This window comes from Chaetodon auriga, chromosome 9 (assembly GCF_051107435.1).
Source record: "Chaetodon auriga isolate fChaAug3 chromosome 9, fChaAug3.hap1, whole genome shotgun sequence".
Taxonomy (NCBI): domain Eukaryota; kingdom Metazoa; phylum Chordata; class Actinopteri; order Chaetodontiformes; family Chaetodontidae; genus Chaetodon; species Chaetodon auriga.
The window spans coordinates 17,253,221-17,278,224 of record NC_135082.1 but is presented as its reverse complement, the minus strand read 5'-3'; the positions used below and the strand labels follow the sequence as shown (position 1 = coordinate 17,278,224).

The 25,004-nt window shown below is 42.4% G+C and overlaps 2 protein-coding genes across 9 annotated transcripts; one reads left to right on the top strand and one right to left on the bottom strand.

Moving 5' to 3' along the window:
* Positions 1–1,056: 1,056 nt before the first annotated feature.
* Positions 1,057–10,571, top strand: dpf2l (D4, zinc and double PHD fingers family 2, like). Of its 6 annotated transcripts, none has more exons than XM_076739433.1 (11): positions 1,057–1,114; positions 2,818–2,978; positions 3,196–3,315; positions 3,444–3,637; positions 4,395–4,487; positions 4,962–5,046; positions 5,538–5,672; positions 6,873–7,004; positions 7,280–7,392; positions 7,870–7,951; positions 8,545–10,571. In XM_076739433.1, the coding sequence occupies exons 1-11, from the start codon at positions 1,083–1,085 to the stop codon at positions 8,628–8,630; spliced, it is 1,233 nt and encodes a 410-aa protein (XP_076595548.1). In that variant the 5' UTR covers positions 1,057–1,082; the 3' UTR covers positions 8,631–10,571. The 6 variants fall into 6 exon arrangements, with proteins under 6 accessions (XP_076595548.1, XP_076595549.1, XP_076595552.1 ...); XM_076739434.1 differs by having other exon boundaries at positions 1,062–1,114; positions 3,196–3,303; positions 3,441–3,637; XM_076739435.1 differs by having other exon boundaries at positions 1,068–1,114; positions 3,196–3,303.
* A 1,467-nt stretch (positions 10,572–12,038) lies between these two features.
* slc24a6a (solute carrier family 24 member 6a) lies at positions 12,039–23,704 on the bottom strand. Of its 3 annotated transcripts, none has more exons than XM_076739496.1 (17): positions 23,113–23,704; positions 22,729–22,824; positions 20,520–20,596; positions 20,328–20,402; positions 19,496–19,580; positions 18,455–18,558; positions 18,191–18,265; positions 18,002–18,027; positions 17,817–17,870; positions 17,564–17,700; positions 17,228–17,316; positions 15,055–15,322; positions 14,472–14,638; positions 14,228–14,342; positions 13,611–13,723; positions 13,181–13,246; positions 12,039–12,941 (listed from the first exon to the last, which is right to left on the bottom strand). In XM_076739496.1, the coding sequence occupies exons 1-17, from the start codon at positions 23,219–23,221 to the stop codon at positions 12,831–12,833; spliced, it is 1,767 nt and encodes a 588-aa protein (XP_076595611.1). In that variant the 5' UTR covers positions 23,222–23,704; the 3' UTR covers positions 12,039–12,830. The 3 variants fall into 3 exon arrangements, with proteins under 3 accessions (XP_076595611.1, XP_076595609.1, XP_076595610.1); XM_076739494.1 differs by having other exon boundaries at positions 17,147–17,316; positions 23,113–23,658; XM_076739495.1 differs by lacking the exon at positions 18,002–18,027 and having other exon boundaries at positions 17,147–17,316; positions 18,165–18,265; positions 23,113–23,644.
* Between the last annotated feature and the right edge of the window lie 1,300 nt (positions 23,705–25,004).

The window sequence follows — 25,004 nt, the reverse complement described above, 5'->3', positions numbered from 1 at the left end:
GCAACTGCAGGGATAGTTTTGACACCACTTGCAGGACAGCTGGCATCTTTTTCCATTTTGGAAATTACAAGTTGATAGCCCAGTTGACACTGGTGTGTTTGTCCAGTCAAAAGCCTCATGATGATGTCTGGGTGGAGTAAAGAACTGTCCAGTAACTCTATTGTCCAGCCTACTTGAAATGGCATCTGCTTCAAGTTAATGTATTCATGGCTGGAGCATTTGGTTTGTCATTTATAAATGATGGGGAAATAAAGACATTAAAATAAGGACGGAGCAAATGCGTGTTGACTTTTTGGGTCAGTGATAATCTGAAATACTGACTTCATCAACAAACACTGCACCTGCAATTAGTCTTTTACTGCATTTAGATATGGTAGGTCAGAGTGTAAAAGGCACAATAGGCATGGCTGCATAAACTGTTGGGGGTCTTGGCGGCACAGATTTTCTCCTGGGCCCCTGTTGCCTCCAAAGCCTGATCTAGTACAGTACACAGCTCATTCCATGGCAGCTTTATTATATTTAGTTGAGGGCTGCCCTTCTTGTGTTTCATCTATGTTCTATGATTGGCGGTTTAATGATGTGTGCTGCTGATTTGTTCTTATTGATGTTTCTTTGTGCTGTTTTGGTAATTAATTGTGGAACCACAGTGGCAAGTTCAAAATCAGATTTTCCCATGGGGACAAATAAAGTTTACTTTGATCTTTATTTCGAGACCAATGTAAAGTAATATAGTAAAGGTGTTAGGACTATTGATGGGCTGAAATGTGAATAGGACGCTGATTGAGCTTATGATTATGCAACAAAAAAATGAAGGGATTTTAGTGAAAAAGAAATGTGTTTGTGTGGTGAGGCTGGGGGTGTCGTGGTTGTTAAAAATAATTTGTCGTATTAAATAATAATATTCTCATTACATGGGAAAATGAACAAATAAATAAATATACAAGTGCTTCAGCGTCTGCTGCATTGATCCAACAGCGTCATGAAGTAGTTGCACTTCCTGTTTGTCACCGTGAGCGGCAGTAACGGTCACTCACGTGTGTGCGCAGGCGCATTGGCACTTCACACAACCGCAATAAGCAAACATGGCGGCGGCCGTCGACAGTGTTGTGAAAGTGTAAGTTTACCTTTATTTATCGTAAGTGTAAAACGAGCAGCCATACAGAGATTAATGTATACCTGATTAGTGGTCACGTTAGTTCAGAGTACATAAAACTGTAAACATCGCATGCTCAATCTTGAATACGATATTTGTCCCAAGAGAATAACGTTATCCGCTGAGCTAAGGTTAGCTTGTTAGCTGTGGACAGATATAAATGAGGCGAACCCATTGTGAAACTGTGTCTTAGCCACTACTTATCCCTAACTTAGTGACTCGGGCTGTGTTTTAAGGTGGTCTTGCACACAAAATATCCAAACTGTTGCTAGCCAGCCACCTGCAGATGAAGGAGAGAGTTAATTTGCCAGTTATCTGTCATCTTGGCGGGTGCTTTGTTATGACGAGAGGCTTGCTAACAATCAACCTTTTGTTCTGACGTCCCTCCATCGATACTGTTGGTGTCTGAAATTATAAGGCTCCATTATGGGTGTCCTCTTAATGAACGCAGAGATCGTACAGCCTGTGAGCATTGTCGTGGAACAATGTGAGGAATTGGTCCGAGAATGAAGCCGTGAATAAAGACTATATTTGTGGCGAAAGTTACTTATTCGTAGACCATAGTTATTAGTCGTTTTAGCCTCAGCGAAGATGGCTGCCGTATTCTAATTAGATAATGACAAGAAATCACTAAGCGGTGTACAGTATAAAGTGGCAACAGTAGGTTGTCCAGTAAAGCTATTTGCAGTCATTACACTGCTCCTTTATGGTGCATCTCCACAATAAACTCAATTTGTGGTAGTGTAATAAAAGCAGATTTTATTACTGTGTCCAACCACAGAACCATTCAAGAAGGGCTGCAAGTAATGATTATTATCATTGTTGATTAATCTGTTACTTATTTTCCTAATCAATTGATTAGTCATTCAGCAGAAAATGTTGAGAAGTTTCGATCAGTGTTTCCCAAAGCCAATTCTCAAATGTCTTGTTTTGTCCACTAACCAATGTTAGGCTTACTGTCATAGAGGAGTGAAGAAAGTAGAAAGTATTCAAATTGAAGAAGATGGAATCATGAAATTTTTACTTGATTTAATAGTTGACAACTCATCGATTATGTATCAGCTGATAGTAGGTTATTGCAGATGTATTGGTGTCTGCTCATAGAAATAACATGGGTATTTTTTAGATAACAGCAGCGTCTTTGTTACATAGTTTGTTGATCAGAGAGCACTTAAAGGTTTATTTGTTAGCTGTAAAATGTCCCACTTAGTGCACACTGTGCTCACAGTTCCTTTAAAAAACAAATTGAACAGATTTTGACGAAAGAAAAAATGGTGGTTTGTATGAAGAAGACAGTCTTGATGCAGTTCAGAGCTCCAGACAAAGATAGTAAGTGGCAAGTAATTTGTCAAAGTGCTTTTCACAAGGTCTAGAGTGAACATTGGTTCTGAAAATATATATATTTATATATTTGTGTAGGTAATGTCTTCATGTAACTCCCCCCCCCCCCCCCCCCCAAAAAAAAACCCCAAAACAAAACAGTGAGATCTCTGTAAGCAGTTAGAGAAATGAATTGAGCACGTAAGTCCTTTTAAGAAATAGCTCAACACTCTGTGTATTATAATTTAACTCTGTTTAATTTGAAATATTCATCCAGCAGTGATACTTAACAGTCTGTCCTGATCTGCCATTTGACCTATCAGTGTCCAACCTCCACATTTCAGGCTGGGAGAGCAGTATTACAGAGATGCCATGGAGCAGTGTCACAGTTACAATGCTCGTTTGTGTGCCGAGCGCAGCATCCTCATGCCTTTCCTGGACTCGCAGACTGGTGTAGCCCAGTCCAACTGTTACATCTGGATGGAGAAGAGACACCGAAGTGCAGGTATTTAATAAGTGCTGAGTGGTAATTCAATATTATGGTAACTAATTCTTTGCAAACTTAAATTAAAATATATGAAAATATACTTGCCATCTGTGCAGAAAATATACCTTACAAGACACAAAAAGGCCTGTTTATTTTCAGTTGTAAGTGTCATAGATCAAACCAAAACTTATTTCACTTGCTGGTTTTTCTATTTGTCTGTCCCGTGTCTCGTCAGGTGTAGCACCAGGGCAGCTGTACACCTACCCAGCCCGTCGCTGGAGGAAGAAACGGCGTTCCCATCCCCCAGAGGACCCCCGCTTGGCCTTCCCCCCTCTGAAAGCAGGTATTACTACAGGTGGAGGAACTTTTCTCTTAATACAAATATAATCAAGGGATTAGATTCATTCATGCTAACAGGACTTTGTGGCAGTGCTATTGTCATGTCAATGCATGCATCACTATTTTGTCTTGTGTGTGTAGCAGATTTGGAACTGGGTCTGAAGCGCGATGCGTTGGGGGCGGTGGATGGCAGCAGTTTGGAGGCCCTGCTGAAGGGGGAGCCCCTCGACAGGAGGAGCGGAGTGTTGGACATCCGCGGCCCTGAGGAAGATTCGGCAGTCGTGGAGCCACCAGCCACCTCTGCAACCACTCACACGTCCTCTGGCCGTGTCCGCAAGGTCTGGCTCAAAGCTAGCTGAACAGTGTTGTTTTGTGCAGCTCACATGTAGAACAGCGCAGTGCACCAAATGACATGTGTAATGTGAAACGGCACTAGCTTTTGACTTGAGCTGATTTCTCCAAGTCATTTGTAGTCTGTCGTTCCAAAGATGGGACAGATTTCTTCCCTCAGTCTTTTAGGTTCTTTCCCCTTACATATATACAGCATGACTTTAGTGTGGCGCAGTGGAGGGAGCAGAGAGCGACAGCCTTGAATAGAGTTAAGTTCTCACCAAGCATCAAAATCTAAATGTAAAGTAAGAAAGAGTTGGAGGGCTGCACTGAAAAGTTTGAAGCTTCATTCGTAATGTTGACTATCAAACCCTAAATTAACATTCGAATGCTGCAGAGGTTTCTTTTTTTTTTGCATGTTTATTCATTCTGTTCAAACTTGGTATTTCTCACAGTTGCAGATAAAGATTAAATGGTTAATATTGTACTGTTTGTACAGTTAGATTGTAGTTGTGGCTGTGTAGGATGGTTTCATGCGCTCCAACACCAGAGTGTTGTCAAATCATAAAGTCAAAATCTACTGAAAAAGATGGATGTAATTATTTCCAAAATTCACGTTTTTTTTCGAACGAAACATTCTGCTTCAGTCCATATTTGTTGATGTTTAGCGTGTAAAAAAAAAAAAAAGACATTCAGTGGCAGTGCAGTCTTAAAGACTTCACACATTCAAAACGGTGAGACCTCATCGAGACTCTGTCACTGCAGAGAGTCCTGGACCACGACGATTACCTGGATGACTTGGATGACGAAGACTTTGAGGACGAGACCCCTAAGAGACGAGGCAAGAGCAAGTCCAAGGTGAGTGCCTTCTTTCTCTGCTCTCGGTTCCTCGTGTGATCCCAGAGGATCAGTGTGGGGGATGTAAAGCAGTCTGTCTGATCACGGTCAGGAGTCAGAGTTGCTTGAGGACTGATTTGTCGTCAGTTTCATCACGTTGTGGTTCAGAGGTGTTTTATTTCACAGTTTCTGCTGTAGTTAGAATTGTTTTCATTCTTAACCTCGAGACTCTTCTGAATCACAATGTGGTAGTTTCATTCTTGGAGTGTGACTGGCTACATGCTGTCACTCTCAGGAAAGAGTTGCTGTCTAAATCTGCATTTTGTTTCCGACTTTAACTTATTTCTCTTTTTGTTTCACTAATGTACCCTTCTGTTTTTGTTTTCTGTCTTGTTCTTTGATGAATTTGAAGCGTTATAAAAACTGAAATAGTGAATTGTTGTTTCAGTAGTTTGTCCAGTATTGTCTGTCTGACCTGTTAAATGGGTTGTATAGGGTCGCAGTGACAAGAATGGCAAGAAAAAGCAGGAGGCTGCAGCTGCAGCGCTGGAGGAGAGGGACAAACCATACGCCTGCGACAGTGAGTAGAAGCTTCCTTTGCAATGTCCATGTGTCATGCATGTCAGCGAAAGAGGCTTTGGCTTTTCCCTCTAAAAGACGAAAAAACAACCTTTCTGCCATGCATGGTGTGATCTGAAAGACCCCATCTGGAACTGAAGTTTGACAGCATAGAGATTTAAAAAAAAAATTACCGTCTGAATGCGTTTTTTTTTTTTTTTTCTTTTTCTTTTTTCCTTTTTTTTTTTCCTGAGATGTCGCTCCATGTGTGCTCTGTAACTTCCTGCTGGCCATCGCTCACTGTGCAAATGCTCACCTCCGCTGTATGACTTTGCTGCTAGCGCGTCCGTCGAAAATTAACCATGTGAAAATGAGTTTTGAATAACAATAAGGCCAGCTGTGGGCGTGATGAACACCGTAGTTTTGTGGTTCCACCTTGGGCCTTTGTGGACGGTAGTTAGAATTAGCCGCCATCACTGTAACATTCTTGTATGACGTGTGTGTGTGTGTCAGTTTGTGGGAAGCGCTACAAGAACCGTCCTGGCCTGAGCTACCACTATACACACTCTCACCTGGCCGAGGAGGAGGGCGAGGACCGCGAGGAGATCGAGGCACCACCCACTCCTCGGCAGCCTGAGGAGCAGAAGAGTGAGTCACTCTGTAGTGCTGAGAGAGAGACAGAGACAGGGGACGCAGGTTTGGTTGCATGCCATGTAGCATGTGTGTGTTTCTACAGGGATGTCTCTCTCTCATTCTTTTTTTTTTCTTTTTTTTCCGCTCTTCTTTTTTTCATGATTTTGATTTTGAATCGCAGATTTGGGATCATTGTTCCTGACTGAAACGTGCTTGCACAGTTGGGATTCCTGGCATTTTTTTTTCCAGCATATCATCCATCTTTTTTTTTTTGTCCCCCCAACATATCCATCGCATAGCTGTTGTTTTCTTTTGTGCACGCGACATTGTGTTAGAAATACATTCAACAAGTGCGTTTTGTCAGTCGTCACTCATTCATTAGTTTGGATCATCATTGTTTCCCCTACCATTGCCTCGGGGGGGCGGCCCACCCCACCTGCAAGACACAAAACATTGCTTGATGTTATTTATCTAATTTATGTGCACTTGTTTCATTTCAGCTCAGTGTTCGAGTCTTTACTCCACTTTACTTTGCTGTCATGTACCGTCAAGCTAGTTTCATCGCAATAAAAAAGATGACCAAACATCCAATGCAAAACAAAAAAAATATAAGCTCGGCCAGTGTTAGCCAGCTAGTGAGCTAGCTTTCAACGATTGCAGCAGTTGCTGTGATGTTAGCAGTTAGCAAACTACCTAATGCTGATATGTGTTTCTGTAGGTCTCTGGTCTGATATCTGTTCATACAGAGCAGGTTTACACTCACTGTTACATGTGGCTGCTGAATAAATGACAGCCACAGATAAAAACTGTGAGCCAGGCAGAGAGAACTGTACGATTTTATTAGCCATGGCAGCTGTCAGTTTGCAATGCAGCAACAAAGGAGGTGCTCATGCAGTTAACCAAGAGTATGGGTTACACCTCCCCACCCTGCTCCCCCAAAGCAGTCAGCATAGGGGAAACACTGATCATGATTCAGCACGTCATCATCAGCCAGTTATTGAGATAAAAAGTTGTTGTTGGCTGATGTTAACAGGTTTGTAAAACTGTCCTTCGGAGCTTAAAATATTTGATTTATAAACAGTCATATGCTCTCCAGTTTTGGCACGTTCATCTGGAAGAAGATAGTGATATTCAACTCATCTTCTTTGGTAATTCAGTTTAAGGTGACAGTTCTGATGTGCACTGAAAGGTTCCTTCACTCTTTCTCCTGCTCAGCCACTAAGAAGGGTCCCAACGGGCTGGCCCTGCCCAACGATTACTGTGACTTCTGTCTGGGAGACTCCACCTTAAACCAGAAGACTGGCCAATCAGAAGAGCTGGTGTCCTGCTCAGACTGCGGACGCTCAGGTAGGACCTCATGATGCTTCGTTCATTATAAATTGACTGGAGCTTCCTGTTCTTGGACAGCATGAAGAACAAGAGACACCACCACCTAAACCTTTAAATGCTGATTATCGCTCTTGCTACAGCCCCATGCACTCTGCTTCATCACGCAGAGAAATCCAAAGTTTGACCGGCCTGCTGTGCCCAGTTATGGTTGTTCAAGTATGATTCTATGATCATCAGTATCGAGTATTTATCTTACTTGACAACATGTCTCCCTTGTCGTCTCCCTCCTGCAGGCCACCCGACATGCCTGCAGTTCACACCAGTGATGATGGCTGCAGTGAAGACTTACCGCTGGCAGTGCATCGAGTGCAAGTGCTGCAATGTTTGCGGCACCTCAGAGAATGACGTGAGCCCATTTATGATATTTCCATCATACTGGATGTGTCCGCCCTGTTTCCCGATATTTGTCTGTTTATGAGATAGCCAAGCCCAGTTTACGTTACGTTTTCTTCTATCCTTCTTTAAGCTATCTTGTTTTTTAAGAAGTGGTTCCTGTGTGCAGAATAGGTTTACTCTGCTGCATCTCAGCTGGTTGAACCACCACTATTTAGTCCACTCCCACTTTCTGTGGCACCGTGTTATAATGAGGAAACCAGAAAAGATTCACATTTTCAAAACTTTAAATGAAAATTTGTTATGAAAATAGTGGGCAGTTAACGTAATAGTTGACAGCGACTTGATTAATCGTTGAAGCTCTGTTTCCAAGTGTGCATCCAGGGCTGGTGGTGGCTTTGAGTGTGGGCGTTTTTGTTTGCCGTTATCCATTGTGAATCTTATCTTCTTGTCTCATCAGTACACTGACTGTGATAATGTGTTTCTGTAGGACCAGCTGCTGTTCTGTGATGACTGCGACCGAGGCTACCACATGTACTGTCTAAGTCCCCCGATGACTGAACCACCAGAGGGTAAGCAGATAGCAACACTTAACTGCCCTGAAGACATGCGCATGTTGTTAGACATTCCAGATATCATCACTTCCCTTCACCAGTTCACCCAGTGTATTCAGACTCACCTTCCTGGCACCCACATTCTTTCCAGTCTGACCTGTTGCCTTCCTTCCTCTGATCCTTTGATAAGACTATGTGACTATGTGTCTTTTCCAAGTGTGCATTCTTTAGAGGCATGATGCACTTTGGTAGTTTTCCAAGCCACAGGTAGCAGGTTAATAGAAGCCTTAGTCCGTGTCAGTTAGGGTTGTGAATTCTGAGAAAAATGTATCTTTTAGTAAAAGTAAGATTAATTTCACCGACTTGTAATATTCTTAAAATTTATTTGATTTCCAACAAAATAAAAAGTTTTAAGTTGAAAGTTTCGCTCAATGTAAACATCTTAAAGCTGATGTGATGTCGTAGTGTGGAAAAATGTGGTGTAGAGAAGAGATACGGCGATTAAGACAGTCTGTTATCTTATATAATAATCCACATTCTTCTCTAAACAATGAATATTTCTTCATGGTGATGCATCTCAACACACATGCCTCGCTCTGCTTGTATTACAGGGAGCTGGAGCTGTCACCTGTGCCTGGCTCTGCTGAAGGACAAGGCCTCCATATACCAGCAGAACCAGAGCTCCGCCCCCGAGTGACATCATGTCCATAAGTCCCGCCCCTCTCAGGAACGGGACTCCACCCCCGATGGAAACGTCAGACCTCCTCTCAGTCCGGAGCTCCACGCTCTGTCATGATGTAGCTGAGCCAGATCGCAGATCAGGTCTTAATACCTACAGCGTCAGTGGGGGGAATCAGTCAACATGGGGATCAAACTATCACTACCGACCCGCCGGCGTCCGAGTCCCTGAGGCTCGCTGTCAAACACATACATATTGTGCGTATATACAGTATAGACACACTCTCTCTCCTGGACTGTTACACACACTAGATACAGAGACAGAGAGCATGCGGTAACCATAGTGACTGCTGTCTCCATGGGAGCTCCCAGGAGCAATACGGATTAGCATCACAGCTAATTATCTGCACCCTTTCACACTCAAAGACACAGCGTGGACTGTCGAGACGACACAGTTTCTTTTCTGCCAAATTCTCTATTTTTACTCCTCGCGTGTGGGAGAAAGAAAACATCACCACGTATTCGCTCGAGGAGTATTATTATTGTTACTATTGTTATTGTTCGGGTTACTAGTGGACTTTTTGTAGTGGCATATGTCTGTGTACTTTTGTCCGATTGGTGCATTTATCTTTTGAAGAGGTTTCCGTGAGGGGAGCCAGTCAGTGCCAAGGTCCACCATCCTATGAAATACTCGCAACAGCAGTGAGCATCATCGACGTGACAACCGTCTTTGTGTCACTGTAAGTCAGTGGCACAAAGACGGGAACACACAGTCAGTTTTTCTTTTTTTGCCAACAGGAAACTCTGCCTTGTTAAGATGTCGGCACAAAAGCTTCAGTCTTGCTACGTTAAAGTTGCACCAAAATTAACTTTTAGTTCTGTTACTTCAGCCAAACACTATACAGCCGAGCATATCCAGCAAGCTGGGCTCATTTCGTATAATCCCAGTTCACAGCATTAGTTCTCCATCACACGTTCGCTTATTTGGAAACCCTGACTTTTGACAAGTGCTGCTCTTCCCGGGGGAAACTGACTGCCGTGAGTCCAGCACATGAAACCAGTGATCACAAAGGTGCGTCCTCTTCTCAAAGGTGTTTTGTGCTAGCTTCTTAGAAACCGTCTGGCAGTGACATCATCCCCCACGAGTCATTTTTAAACAACTGCTGTCAAAGCGATGGCGCACACACACACACACACACACACGTCGACTGTAGCTGCTTTTATCATTGGTCACACTGAGGCAGATTTGCATGCAGATTGCACCTGTACGAATAAACGCACACACACACTCACATCACAAGTGTTTTTTTGTTGTATTGTTTGTATTTCTTTCTTTTTTTTTAACATTTTATATTACCTGATATTCCATTGGTACTGGGAGTTTTTTCTAGTAGAATTTTGTACAGTCTATGGTATAGCAGACACTTCAAGTATATAGCTCCTAATGCATTCTATGTACTGTATTGACTTTTTCTATTTTTGTTATGACTGTGACATGTTTGAATTTATTTGATTATTCTGATATGTCAGACCTCCATTATGAGTATTTGTAAAATGATGTACTTTGTTGTACTATTTTTATTTTTACATTTCTTTGGTATCGAAACCGATTTAGCCTGACTGAAATAAAAATCACTTTGAAATATGTGTCCATTGTAATTGCTTTGAATATGTGATTTAAGCATATCCTCCTGCTGGAACTGCGTTATGTGGTTGATATATGATTGGATCAGCTGATAGATGTCTGCTGCAGATGACTCATTTTAATTAAATCTTGAGTATGCTTGAAAATGCACGAAGAAAACTGGGGGGCTAAGGGCAAAAATTGTATCCTGACAAGTATATTATCAAAGTAACTAAGTACATCTGCTTCAATATTGTATTTATATACAGTTTTTAGGTACTTTGGAGCAGAAATATTGTACTTTTTGAATAAGATGAATAAATCTCATAATTTCTGAAAGATGTGGAGCATTTTACAGTCTGAATGGAGGCTCTCGCTGAAAGTATGAATGAGGAGATAAAAGCTGAAAATGAAGGAAAAAATGAAAACATCCATTTGAATATTTTGGAAAGTATGAAAGATGTGAATGAAAAAAAGGAATAGCACATTATTGCAGACTGAATTTTTTAACATTTCAATTAAGTTTCTATGGTGAGAAATGTGGGCGGAGTTAAGCTGAGAACAAAAGCATGCTGCAATAATAGTGAAGAGTTTTGTGTGTAGAAGAACATCACGTGGATAGCTCCACCTTCCTTAAAATTGACTGAACTTTTAAATGCATGAGTTTTCTAACAGTATTTCTACACTGTGGTATTGCTACTTATACTTAAGTACAAGATGTGAGCACTGACCTTCTGTTACAGATGAGCCGGATGATGGAGGGCAGCGCTGATGTGTGTGTCCCAGCTCTTGGACAGCAGCCTTTCCTCAGCATGCTGAAGCTGTGGAGCTGTCTCTGGTGCTGAAGTGCTGCAGGTTGCAGCTTCTCAGCTCCATGTGACTGAACTTCAGTCCGCTGGTCTGCACCTCATCCAAAATGTTGTTGGAGCGCTCAGATTCTATCTTACAATTTTTGAATATCGCACTGTTATGTTAAATGTTTTGTTATGGAGCTTAAAGGGATAGTTCTGATGATTTAAAGTGGGATTGTATGAGGTACTTATCAATAGTCAGTGTATTACCTACAGTAGGTGGTGCTCAGTACGCCTGCAGTTTGGAGAAGCAGCTGGACTACCGGCGTAGGAAGTATGTCTCACTGAAATGGTTGCTGTGCAAACTGGGTTGAGTGAAATCCTTCAGCCTCTGAGGACAGTACGGCTTAAAAAGCGTCACATTAATGTCTCGGGAGCTTGTTTCATATATGTTATGGCGCACAATGATAAAATAATAAGTTTACCTTTCTATATTGTGTTGAGCTGCTCCTGGCAGTGCACAATATTAAATTCGTTTTTCATTGAAAGTGTACCTGCAGCATTAAAATAGTCTTTTTCTTCACATGAACTACAGTGAAAAGTATTGGGCTCAGGTGTTCATCACCTCTCATCAAATAAACTCAACTGTGTCACTAAATACGAGTCAAGTTAAGAGTGAGTGATGTTGTACAGTGTGAGGGGAAACTGAGATTATGTGTTTTTTTGTTTTCCTTTAATTTGGTTATTGACGACATTTTATGCTGTGAATGCAACCTTTTTTATAAGTCAGCAGTAAAATGCCAGTGTTTAATGAATTCTTCTTCATTAGCATAACTCAACCACACTCTGTTGGGAAAAGGTTTAAATTTAGAGTGCTTTGGTTTGCTTCCTTGTGTTTTGCTGGATTTCTTGTCACATGTATTCATTTTAAGTGTTGTGGAAGGATATTTCAAAATGATGGTTTGAAGGAGCATCAGACGGACTGTCCGACGTGAGACGCAGAAGAAAAACCTCACAGAACAAAATATTTTAATTGCACTCAACAACATACACTCGAGGACTCTCTCCGAACACAGACATTCAAAAACACCATGTGGCATACAGTCGCCTTTGTTCCAGCACAAAAACACCGCCTCTGTGCTGAGAAGCTTTTAGGAAAGGGGGGGGGGGGGGGGGGGGCCTACGGTCTGTACAAGGCCAAGACAACAGTGGCTTAGTGCAATTTATCTGGAGCGTGATGATCAGCCATGCTATGCTGTTTACAACAACAGACACAAAGGCGTGATGAAAACTTCACACAAACTTTACATAAAATAACTGCACGCACTGAGAAGCAACTACATCAACTTAACACGTATAATCATCTGGTCTTTGAGGTTACTTGTGGCAGTCATAAAGTATGAACAGGTAAACTAACACACTTTGGGGTTCCTTTTACAATATTCTTGGTTTCAGAATACAAATTCAATACTTTATAAATTTGCTGTGAGACAGTGCATCATCAGTTGGCTTTGATTTCACAAAATCTGGGCTGGAGGTGCTCGGTACAAAACTATGTAAAATACTCGTTTATCAAAGGTAAACAACGCAGCTTTCGGGCAGCCGCAGTAATGCGTACGTGTACAGCCACCGTGACATGAAAATGAAAATCTCTCTGTACATCTGATTGATAATGGCAGCAGTGAAGGTGGAAAACGAGTCAGACCACTTGTTCGTTTGTGCGTTCTTTTTTATGAGTCTGTGCGTGGGGGGAGTGTTTGTGTGTGTGTGTGTGTGTGTGTGTGTGTGTGTGTGTGTGTGCCCTCTACAGCTTCTCAAAGGCGATGGAGCAGAGGAGGAAGATGGCGTAGAGTAGAAGGAGACAGAGTCCCAGCCTGCGGTCCAACCTCCAGCAGTTCAGATGGACACAGAGGACCTGAGGAGCGATGAACAGACAGAGAGAGAGGACGCTTCATTTCCTGTTGCACTGCCATAAATACAATTCTCCGAGTGTGAAAACAGAGTCAGGGGCTCGCAGGCCTTGAGCCGGAGAAGATAAGATGAAAATCATGGGTGAAGAAAAACAGGCAGCTCATGTTGGACTTTTTTTACAATAATAATAATAACTTGATGGATTAACTGATAGAAGGTCACAGATGGTGGAAATCTACTCACAGTGAGTGTGACAGAGGCCAGCAGCAGAATCACTGAGTACACCAGGCCTTTGCTGTTGATTGTCACCTAAAAAACAAAATGACAGAATTAATGTTGTTTTAAGATCATTTACTAATAAATTCAACATCTTACAAGGGTCATTCAGTTCATTCGAGGTGCCGTTTCAGAGTTAAATAGAGTATTTTACTGGCTACATTACTTCTAACACAGAGACATATTTGCTTTCATTATACATCAGTGACAGGAAACAAATGGAGAGAGTGGGGGAATGATATACAACAAAGGTCCCCAACTGTAATCAATCGAACAAAAGATTACACATTAACATATTAGTTACAGTGCCCCTGTGTTTGGACAACACCAGCAGAGTACTGCTATGTTTTTAGGATCACGGGTCAAGATGTGAGGCAGAGGAAACTGTTGGTGTTACCACTGATCCATAGGTGACTATGAGAGTCCTCAGCGCCCAGGGGAAGCCCAGGCCCAGCAGCACATCAAAGATATTACTGCCAATGGAGTTGGACACGGCCATGTCGCCCATCCCTGCAACGAGTCACACAGAAACGAACACAGAATGAAAATATGTAGAGCAAATGTGTTCAAATGACATTAAACATCCAGTCAAATAGTTTGGTTTTTGCACATGTTCACTTCCTCATTTAACATATAATTTTTTTATCATTTTTTCCATTGTTTTAATGTGTAATATCTGTTGGATAATTCCGGGAGAAAAAGTACACTAACTATTCACCTTGCATTAAAAGCTTCAGGTTACTTGCATTAAATGAAGGCCATTGATTTAAAGTACTCTGAATTAGTTTGACAAAGCAATCTTGTAAGACGCAGCTGAAAGCTCCAGAGAAAGAGAGTTAGTGGAGTTAAAATGTTTTGTCTAACCAGTGCAAACCTTCACGCTCAATATTTTAATTTAGTCTTGTAACATACCAACGTACAAAAAAAGCTAGGTGGTATAAATGGTTTTAATCAGCAGTGTAAATATGTGTTGAGACAAATTAAACACACATGTGCATACACACGCACACACACCTTGCCGGGCGACTATGAGGCTGGCCATACAGTCGGGGACACTGGTGCCGGCTGCTAGAAAAGTGATTCCCATGATGACATCTGGGATTCCAAGTGTGTAGCTGATTATGGTCACCTTGCCAGAAACACAGAGAAAAGAGGCTGTGTAAATATATATATATATATAGTGTGTGTGTGTGTGTGTGTGTGCGTGTGTGTGTGTGAGTGTGTGAGTGTGTGTGTGGAGGACTAGTGTCTTTCATACCATCCAGACCATGAGGTAGGAGAAGAGGGCTATCCAGAGCGTGGAGGACAGGAAGGTGAGCAGGTACCAGCGCTCCCACTGCGGCAGGCTACAGTCGGGGATGGTGCAGTGAAGCAGGACGCTCACTGGCCAGGAAAGCAGCCACTTCAGACGCACACACCAGCCATCTGAGGAAATGGTGACAACACACGCAAAAAGCACACACAGACACAAACACGCATTCACACACGTTTCCCCACAGGGATCGTAACAGATTCTTCTAAAGGTCTAAATTATTAATGTGGCACGGCCTGTGTGAGTCTGTGAGTCTTCATCCATTTTTGATTAGCTCCATCAGCAATAAATCCATGTAGAACACTAATAGTTGGATAAAGCCATAGAGGAATGCTTGGTACAGCAGCATCAATGACAAAGAAAGTTCTGAGAAAAAAGAAAGTTACTGCTGCTGAAAAAATCTCCAGAGGCCAACAGATGACCTGGTGCATAAATGCAGCTAACCCGCAGATTCCACTGAGATTACGATACCTGTGCTACAAAACCCCACCATGCCTCTGTGTGATGTCTGCTTTGATTCACGACTCACCTGGCAGGATGAAGGGCTTGAAAGGAGTATTCTCCTCCTCTCCTTCCTCCTGCTCTTCTTCCTCCTCCTCTTCCTCTTTAGGCTGTGATTCCCCACCTGTCTCTTCCCCCGTCTCCTTACTCCTCTCCCTCTCTTCCTCCATCGGCTGCATGTCTCCCTCGGCCACTGTCCCGTTCTCCCTCCCCCATGGCCCGTTAGCACCCAAACTTTCCTCCCCCGAAGCTCCCCCCTCCTCTGGGCCAACTCGAGCTCGAATCAGCCTCTGCCTCTGTGAGTGGGGAGCAGTGATGGGGTGAAGTCAGAGAAAAGACAGGGGGAAATAAGAAAAAGAACAACAACATGACATGAGAAACACTGCATCGACGTTTGGGTAATGACTTCCTCTAACTGAAGCTCAGAATATGAGGAGTGGCAGGAGGGGTGATCAGGCAGCCAGGCGCATTCACCAGAGGGGATTTGGAAAGCACTGATGGGGGGCAAGGCATAGAGTGGGGGCAGCACTGGCTGTTGCATTTTAATTTGGTATTGGAAGAGCCAAGCACACATGCAGGAGAGCAGAGGGAGTGACGAAGCAGATTTGGGAGATTCAGTTCTTGTGCGTGGGATTATTAGGTGCCTTATGCATCTAACGACAGCAAACAGGATGTTGTAGCACCAATCTATCTCCCTATCAATCTGTCTCCCTGCAAACCTTCTGTACAAAAACTGCGCTGAATAGTATCCTACTATTGTGAAATCATTATGAAATTTAACAAATCAACATGGCAACTAAAGATATGTATAATTACCATAATTACACCAACTGACCAACCTAATGTTAGCTTGCTAATGTGTGACCCATTTTACAGTGAAGGGTGAAAACTAGCATGTGTAACCTGTCCCCGCTACAAAACTGCCAAGTTTTACTGTTACATAGAAAACTGAACTAACTAACAAAGCTAACCTTACCTTGCTAACATATAACCCATTTAATTGAAGGGTGAAAACTGCCAGGTGTAACCTGTAATCGTGGCATAGCTAGCTGAACTAACTGATAAAGCTAATGTTAGCTTGCTAACATATGACCCATTTAACAGTGAAGGGTATAAACTGCAAAGTATAACCTGTAACCGCTACATAGCTAGCTGAACTAACTGATAAAGCTAAAGTTAGCGTGCTAACATATGACCCATTTATAGTGAAAAGTGAAAACTGCAGAGGTTTACCGCTATATAGCTGACTGAACTAACCGATAAGGCTAACATTAGCTTGCTAACATATGACCCATTTAACTGAAGGGTGAAAACTGCCAGGTGTAACCTATAACTGCAACCTAGCTCGTTGAACTAACTGATAAAGCTAACGTTAACTTGTGAACATATGGCGCATTTACAGTGAAGGGTGAAAACTGCCATGTATAATACTGCTAAATAGCTAACTGAACTAACTGACAAAGCTATTTTTACTTTTCTTACATATGACTAATTTGCTGTGAACTTTAAGATGTAATATTAAACAATTAACATAGCTAACATATAAATGCTGTTTACTAATGATGTAAAACAGTAAGATTTTAAATGTCACAAAAAGTACAACAAAAACAAAACAAAAAAACAACATAGCCTACCTCAAATGACCCAATGTTATGTTAGCGTCAGTTAGCTTAGCATAAATAGATATTTCACTCATTGTCAACTTCATGAATACTACTAACTCTGAAACACACTTTTCTTCTCATAAACATATAAGTTAAAATAAATCCCCCAAACTGTTTTTGTTTGGCTATGTTTCAGCTTGTGATGTAACTTACTAAAGTTTTAATGGGCAACCCAATTTCATAAGTCATGACTTTGAGACTGGCTAGTAATTGTTACTAAGAACTTAGGGACAGTCAACAATGCACAATTTGGAACAAATTTACTAATAGCTGATGCAACCCTTCCAGGTACACAAGGGTGAGTTTGTGATTCTTCATTATATTGGCGTGTCCCTGTTGACAGAGACATATTGCTTTCTAAAATGCTGCACATGCTCACTTAAATACCCACCAACACAGTCCAAAAAACCAGGGGAAGTTGGCGTTATGTGAAGGATGCGAGCGCGTGCAGTGTACCTCGTTGATGACCATGCGTCCTGCCATGTGCAGGCGGGTGAAGGGGGGGAAATGCGGGGTGATGAGAAGGCGGAGGCTTGCCTCTGAAAAGGAGAGCTGGTGGGGGTGCAGGTTCAGCATCTCATCCACCATCACCACCCCTGAATCCTGGCCGGCCACCACACATGAATCTGGAGAAAGTGGAAAGGAAATAATAGTTTAATATGACAAAGAGAACAGAGTAATGGAAGGACAAAAAAATGGAGAAAACATCTGTCCATCAAAGTGGTCTAGTTCTATTTCAGCCTGTTGGAAATCCACAGGGGCACAGAAATGGGTTTGACTGGCAGCCTGAACTGTGTCACTAGGTCTGATGAAAGCTACTCAGAGACAGACGGAACTTTAGATTTTATGGATGGACAAACATGAGCTCTGCACCTGGCTTCAGCGGCACCATGTCGTTGTCACAGTCTCCAATGCTTCCGACAGCAGTCGTCCGTCGCAGGCTGCTCAGACACGGCTGTCCAGCTCTGCTGCAGTGTTTCTCTACCAGGCCATGCAGAGATCTGTTGAACCTACACAGGAGACAGCACACACACAAAAAAGTTACCGTGTCTTTGGTGTGTATAGAGTACGTAATGGCTTGATATCAACATGATGGAAAAGTCAGAGGGGAGAGAAGGAGACTCACTTCATGATAATTATGTAGATACCGTACATAGAGATCAGGATGATGGTCTCCCACCTGAAACATGTATACAAACAGCAACACAGATTCGTAAATTCAACAAAATGACAGTCGGCTCTCTTGCAAACTGATCTGATATTCAAACAGCACAAGTGCTGAAATGTAAAAAAGTTTCATTACAGTCTTACCACATGACTTTCTCATCATAGATCACCTGCAAATAAAATGAAAAAAATACTGTAAGATACAGTCAGACAGTCTACTGACCACCATAATAAATAGACTTTATTCGCTCTAGTCCTTCACTTGTGACTGGTACACAGATTTCTTTGATGCAATGATTCAGCTGACAGAAAACGAATTCCCCGGTTTCTCACCAGGATAAGCACCACTATGGATAGGATGTAGAAGATGGCATCACGAAACAAAGGCCACCAGCTCAGAGAGATGGGCTGGAGAGAGAAGACGAAAAACATAATGCGGTTAGTGTAAGATGTTATCATTGTCTGGGCCAGAGGGTTTTACACTTTATGTGTTTTATGTGTGTAATGAATTTTTACTTTGTCATTTTGTTCTCTTACAGCTCAGAAATGTTTGGTTCATCCTGCTTTTGGCCTCAGGTCTGAACACAGTGTTTGTACCTGTCCAGAGAAGATGCCACAGATGCCGATGATGACCAGGATGTTGAAGACAGCTGATCCCACGATAGTTCCCACACCCACGTCTCCCTTTGTGATAAACACCCCTAAAAACACAGAACAGGAAAGAGTAAACCATAAATCATCAGCAAAAATGAATGTAATGTGACAATCTGTCGAAAGTGATGGATTGTAGCTCCCTCCCATTCATAAAAGTGCATAATGATAGCCATGGTATCTTTCTCCTCTGTACAGAAATATTGCATCTTTTGTTCATAACCACAGGGGCTGGACAGATCTTCTGCTACTGATTGCACAATATTTACTGCATATTGCCGAACGTCACTCCAATACTCATCAAAGCCAGCCTTTTTTCCTTTGTGAATAAAAAGATTATTTCAGAGATGATATATGAGAAATATCCTTAAGCATCAGGGATTTAGAAGCAAAGCTTTCGCTCTTACAAGCCACAGTAATGCATATGCTTCAAGGCCATTTTAATAAATCGTACATGATATCCAGGATAGATCCCCAGTAGTGTTCTACTTTGTCACGTTTCAAAAACATCAGTGAGATGGTTTCTGCCTCTGTTTAATATCTGGGCCGCAGTTTCCAAATACTGTGAATAACAAGCCTTCTTTTGTCTAAATTTCACCCCAGAAACTTTTATCTCGATGATATTTTTCGTAGTCCCAATTTCTTTGTTGTTTCCTACTCAGAGGGTATTTTTTTCATCTTCATCCATATTTACTGAAAATTACTGCATTGGGAAAACAACAAAAATGCTTGATGACAGAACATCAGGGCCACAGAAGTAATTTGCGGATGAGCTGGCAAACCATCAAGCAAAATGAAATGTCTTTCTTTGACGCCTACTTAATGCTTAAAATTGGTCAATCAGTGCTTCTGCCCACACACACTTGACTTCTGTCAGTCCTAATCAGGTGAAGATGCATGTGATTGCAGGTTACTGGAGCGTTGATGGAGGAATGCTTGGGCTAACACGTTAGAGTGAGTGACTGATTAGATGAACATCACACTGACCAATCAGAGAGGTGAAGAGCTCGGGGGCCGAGCTCCCAGCTGCCATGAAGGTTGCCCCGGCCACGTCCTGACTGAGCTGAAGGTTCTAGAGGATGAGTGTGAGTTTGAACAGATGAAAGGATAAAGCTGGTGATGTTCTGCATTTTCTGATTGCCAACAAATCCAAAATCAATGGATTGATTCTACTGAAAAGTAATGTCTGGTATCTAAAGCCTGATATTAGCCACAGAACTCCACTGTTGTCCAAAAATATTCAAAAACCATAACTGAGCCACACTGTTGCACTGGCTGACATCTTCCTTTATTTCGATGAACATGGGCATTGTAGTTTAATATGAGTCTATCCCACATGCTGTAAATAATCACTACGGTGCCAAATGTGTATTAATCCACAACTGAAAATAGTCCCCCCAATAAATGCATTATTTAGTCCTTTTTCAGTAATGTTCTCTACTAACCACAATGCTCAGCTGAAATTTTTGATCCATAAACAAAAAAAAAATAGAAATAAAGAAACAATAGTCCTTTATAATCCATTATTAAAGGTTTACACCTTGAAACCACAGGTCAGAAAGTAGTTATAGAAGGACTAATGCATTGTTGGTTTACCTCTTTCCAGGGGAAATACATCAAGAAAAATAAGAAATAACTCTATCCTTATCCTTTAAAGGTGTTTTAAAGGTAACAGGTGCTTTGGTAAAACCAAGAGAACACAAAGAAAACATCAACTATCAACTCATCGATTCTCAAAAGGATCAGGCTATTTTTCAGCTGACGAATGATACTTTATGTCTTATGTTATGCTGTTTTCAGTCACATTAGATGTTCATACCTCTGATACTTTTTCCAGTGATGGCACAAAGTAAACATCACACACGATGGCCAGCGCGTGAAACATGTAGATAGCCTGTCAGATACAAGGGACACATTATTGGCCACGTGGCTCACACATGCATCTGTTTGTGAGTTCGAACGAAGCTCCTTTCATTTTAAATTCTGGTTTTCAGGCAGAGCTGATACTCACGCAGAAGACGTGAAGGAGTACCGCTCCGTGTCTCTTCTGCTCCAGAGTAAAGATGTCCTCAGGAAAATCAATGACGGCTGGAGAACAGATGGACAGAGAGTAAGCTAGTGATGAATAAAATGAGGGAAGTCCCTGAACTACAGCTGAAACCATGAGCTGATTCAGTCATTTTCCCTTGTTCCAACTTGACCTCTGAGAGGAGTCTCAGGTTCTCCTCATGCTTTCCCTGTTGTTGCCTCTTGACTTTGGAAGAGCTTCCCACAGAGCACCTGTTTCACAAAGCATCTTATAACCTGGATTTTTTCTTATGATGTTTTCTTTGTGGGTTATTTATTTATTTCTCCTCTGGGTTTTGGAACATTGGTCAGAAAAAACAAGCAATTTGATGAGGCTGCCTTGGGGTTTAGGATATTGCGATTGCTTTTTTTTATTGATGAAAGAAGAAAAATAATCAGCAGGTTAATCAGTAATGAAACTAATCCTTAATTTACATCTCTACCCTGAAGCTCCAGTCACTTGTATGTGCATGTGTGAAATGTGTGTGACTGTGTTGGATGTTTGTCCAATTGTGGAGGTGAAGGTGGTGCCACAGTCGCGTGACTAAACGAGTTCAGTTGCATTATGATTGAGTCTTTTGCTCCTCTTGTGACTTCAGGCCAGCTACAGCAAGGTATTTACACTGACGTTCATTTTCCAACTATTTCCAAAGGCCAAGCGATTCCTCCTTCAGAGGCACCTAATGTGGCCGAGTTAGTCGACGTGTCTCGATCACCCTCTTTTAACTGTAAGGGAGTGCTTTCCTAAATTGCACCGACATGCACACAAGGTCAGACAAATGCCACTCACTGCGCTGTGAGAAAAAGCTTTCATCATGAGGCAGTGTAAATCTAGAAAGCTACTCTTCAAGTGACTTTCCCCACAAGGTTTTATGATTTAGTTGCAAGTCAGGATTCATTAAACCTCCACTGAAAGTAAAGGTCACAAACAAACAGGTGTGACAAAAGTAGTTAAGATCCTGCACAGAGGCAACATTGTGCAGCTAACACACGTCACGCGCAGGGACCGAGACACAGATGTGATATTACGACAACCTGTCATATGATTTTGTTTGGACGCCCTGATAGGAACATCGTAACTGATAAAAAACGTCTTTGAAGCCTTGAAGTTAACCTGTTTCCCAGAGGCAGTAAGTTTTTCTTTTCAAGCTCAATATATGTAGCTCAATCTCTGTAATTGGCTACAAAATCCCTTCATCTCCCGCCAGCCCGTAAGACGCTGTCACTGTTTCTCTCTCAGTCTTTCAAGCAGCCAAACAGATCAGAGCGCACACGAGCGATGAGAGAACTGCTGATGAGAGGCTACTAATCAGGAGATCATTACGACAGGCCAGCCACTTTGAACAGCTCCAGATGCACACGCCATCCGACCAGAGATTCAGCATTCAGTTTCCTAGCAACCGGGTCCCCTCAAAGGCCTAACTGTGTTTAAACATCTAGATGTGCAGAGTTTGAAGAAATGAAGGATGAGGTGCAGAGGTGGGTCGATGCACGGAGGAGACAGACTTGTTTAAACAGATTAATAGAGATGGAGCAGCGCGATCACACACTGCCTCTGCGAACAAAACACACACACACACCCAGATCTGGTGTGAGTTTTTGTACAAGACAGATATATAACAAGATATTAAACTGTGACTCCTGAAAGATGTCTAATTATGATGATTCATGCCAAAAACAACCTGGCACTTATTTCCATTTCATGTGGTCATATCCATCACAACACAGAAAAATTTCTTGTCTGGAGAGCAGTGACGGTTCCAAAACTGTGTATTCATGGTGTCAGCTCCTTGTCTGCTCAAAAGGCAAAATTGCTAAGTATCAAGCTGTACGCTGCACGGCTTTAAATCCTGCATGTTTGACTTGATGTACATGAATCTACATTATCGGCGTGGCTTTAGAAATTACTATCAATTCTTCCTTATGAAAAGTTATCCACTGTATTGCAAGGACCCTTAGATGAGGTTGTAAAAGAGAGCTCGCCCTCAGTGCGTTCTGTGACAGTCCAGCAATAGCCTGTATTGAAGTAGACTGATCTTAATTTGCTCATTAAGCATTTTCTGTTACTGTGAATTTTTCCCATTTGTGTTTTGCTCTCATGAAAAAAATAATGTCTCTCATACTCATATACACACATGGTAAAAATGCCTCACCAGATTTAGAGATACTGTCAGTCTGGTTGTCGTCTTTTTGCTGGATGATCTCTCTCTTAGACAAGATGTCATGATCCACGGTGGGTCCACGGGAGCCTAAAAAAGGGGAATTGACAAATAAATAAATACACGCACTACTTCTAAAACAAGTTATTATACTATATATCGCAGTGTTCTTAAAATATAAGTTTAGCAATATATTTACCCAAATTTATGGTATTTTAATCTGTTGTGCAGCTACAATACTCTTAAGATTATAACGATTACTGTATTATTACTGCAATCTCTACTGTAACTCGCACGGGAATAAACTACACAAGTATCGGCTCAGTTAATGGAGATAACACTACGCGAGGTTTATGTAATTTTTATCTTGAGAAGAACCTGTAAGATCGTTGAAGTGAAAGATCCAGGCGGCTGCGAGCAGACCGACTCCACAGATGCAGAACCGCGGGAGGAGCCGCGTCTGCCTCGGTCTCCTCGGCGCCTTCATCCCGCCAGCCGCCGCCGCTCCCCGCTCAGAACATCTCCTCCTCACCCCGGTCCAACGCCTTCAGACTGGATCAAATTGGCCTGTCGCTCTTTTTTCCCTCCCCGATTTATCGCCTTTCAGCTATTTTAGCGCTGGACTCCATCCACGATGGAGGAGGACGTTCGATCGGTTCGGCCTGTCATCAGCATCTCAGCATCCAGCACCAGTCAGTCAGCGACGCTGCATCTACATCCACAACCTCAAACTCCGGCGGACACGCAAAGACTATGAATCATCAGCCGGCACCTTTAGAAAATCATAACTCGATTCAGACGGTCCTCACATCTCTCCTGCCCTACATCCGATCCTCTGTTTATGATCTTCCGTCTGGGAGGAGGTGTTTTCCTGGAGTCACAGACGAGACCACCAGAGAGCGCCTTCAGCTGGGTGGGGCGACTGGAGAGCATGAAAGCATGGATCCACTTTCACTGGTGCGTGTCATTCAAAATGTGAAAAGTAATTAGCAACACTAATAATGCTGTAGTGACACTGGAAAACCACCTGGTGATAATAATAATGGGCGGCTTTGATTGTTTCAAAGGGCAGTGGTCCGACTGGGCTGCTCCAAGCTGGCTCTGGACATGGTCATGGTTGGCCTGACTGCAATGCAAAACAGGAGGCTTGATGTTGTGGTCACTACAAATTTGGTGCATTAGGGCTTGATGAGGTCAACCCTAGTTAAGGTAGAAAGAGGTAGTTTGCTATTACTATTTAATCTATCTGTGTAGAAGGACTTTTAAGTACAGCTATGGCAAATACAAGGCTTCAAAATGTGCCTGCGTAGTACAAGTTTCCCTTGCTGGGCTTCAATAGGTGAAACAATTACAGCAAACAAAACCTTTTTCAATGTACATGTGGGCATGTACAAAACAAACAAACAATCAGTCGGGGAGTTGACATGTTTATAAGAGGGAGTGTTGAGATCAAATAGGAGGTAAGGCTCCATACTGCACACTGCAGTAGGGCTGTAACATCAGGCGTGCACTGTTCCACAAACTGTTGATGGAAAAAAAGTCTGAATTTCCTGCAAAGCTTCCTGAGGCCACAAAGGCCAAAACAGTGACGACGAAGACGAATAGGGAGAACAGTCCCGCTCTGTGAACCGCTGTCTCCAAGATACCTGCACACCTGAGACAACAGAGAAACCAGAGGGGCGATAATGACTGAGGAGACTTAAGACAAAGAAATATGGTTATTATTACTCCTCTTATAGTTTGACCTTCCACACATGGCATATCAAGGTCTTATCAGAGCTGTTTTATGATGTGAAACTGATGTACCTCTTAGTCTGAAGGTCTGCTGTGAGAGTTAGAGGTTTCAGCAGCTCCTCAGCCTCAGTTTCCTCCTGCAGACACAGTGACAGACGTAGCTAATCTCCTGATTTGTGCACCTACAGTCACGCAGCTGCTGTCTGACAGCCAGCTTCAATCAGAGCTTTGGAGTGGCACACTCTAATGGTCACTTGGGGAACTACAGGATGTCATTTTGGAGGCTGCAGTTTGCGGCGCTGTTACACTGTATTGCATTCCACAGGGGGGCGTTTCTGCTATTTGGCATCCCCTCATTGATAAAAAGGGGTGGACAAAATAATAGAAACACCCGTCAAGATCAAAAAATCTCAAACACAGGAGGGGGAGCTCATACGTGTCTAAGATCTGTGGTGCCTGACGTGCCGGTTTTCATTTCAGCTGAGGAGGCCAGCAACTTCATTTCCTCCGCGAAGGACAGAGGGGGACTGAGAGAC

Coding starts and splice junctions, on each gene's coding strand:
- slc24a6a (XM_076739494.1), bottom strand. CDS start 23,221: ATGAAGGCGCCGAGGAGACCGAGGCAGACGCGGCTCCTCCCGCGGTTC. Junction 20,597..22,728: donor TGACAGTATCTCTAAATCTG/GTGAGGCATTTT, acceptor TCTGTTCTCCAG/CCGTCATTGATTTTCCTGAG. Junction 19,581..20,327: donor CACTGGAAAAAGTATCAGAG/GTATGAACATCT, acceptor CTCATCCTCTAG/AACCTTCAGCTCAGTCAGGA.
- dpf2l (XM_076739431.1), top strand. CDS start 1,083: ATGGCGGCGGCCGTCGACAGTGTTGTGAAAGT. Junction 3,638..4,394: donor CCTCTGGCCGTGTCCGCAAG/GTCTGGCTCAAA, acceptor CTGTCACTGCAG/AGAGTCCTGGACCACGACGA. Junction 4,488..4,961: donor GAGGCAAGAGCAAGTCCAAG/GTGAGTGCCTTC, acceptor TGGGTTGTATAG/GGTCGCAGTGACAAGAATGG.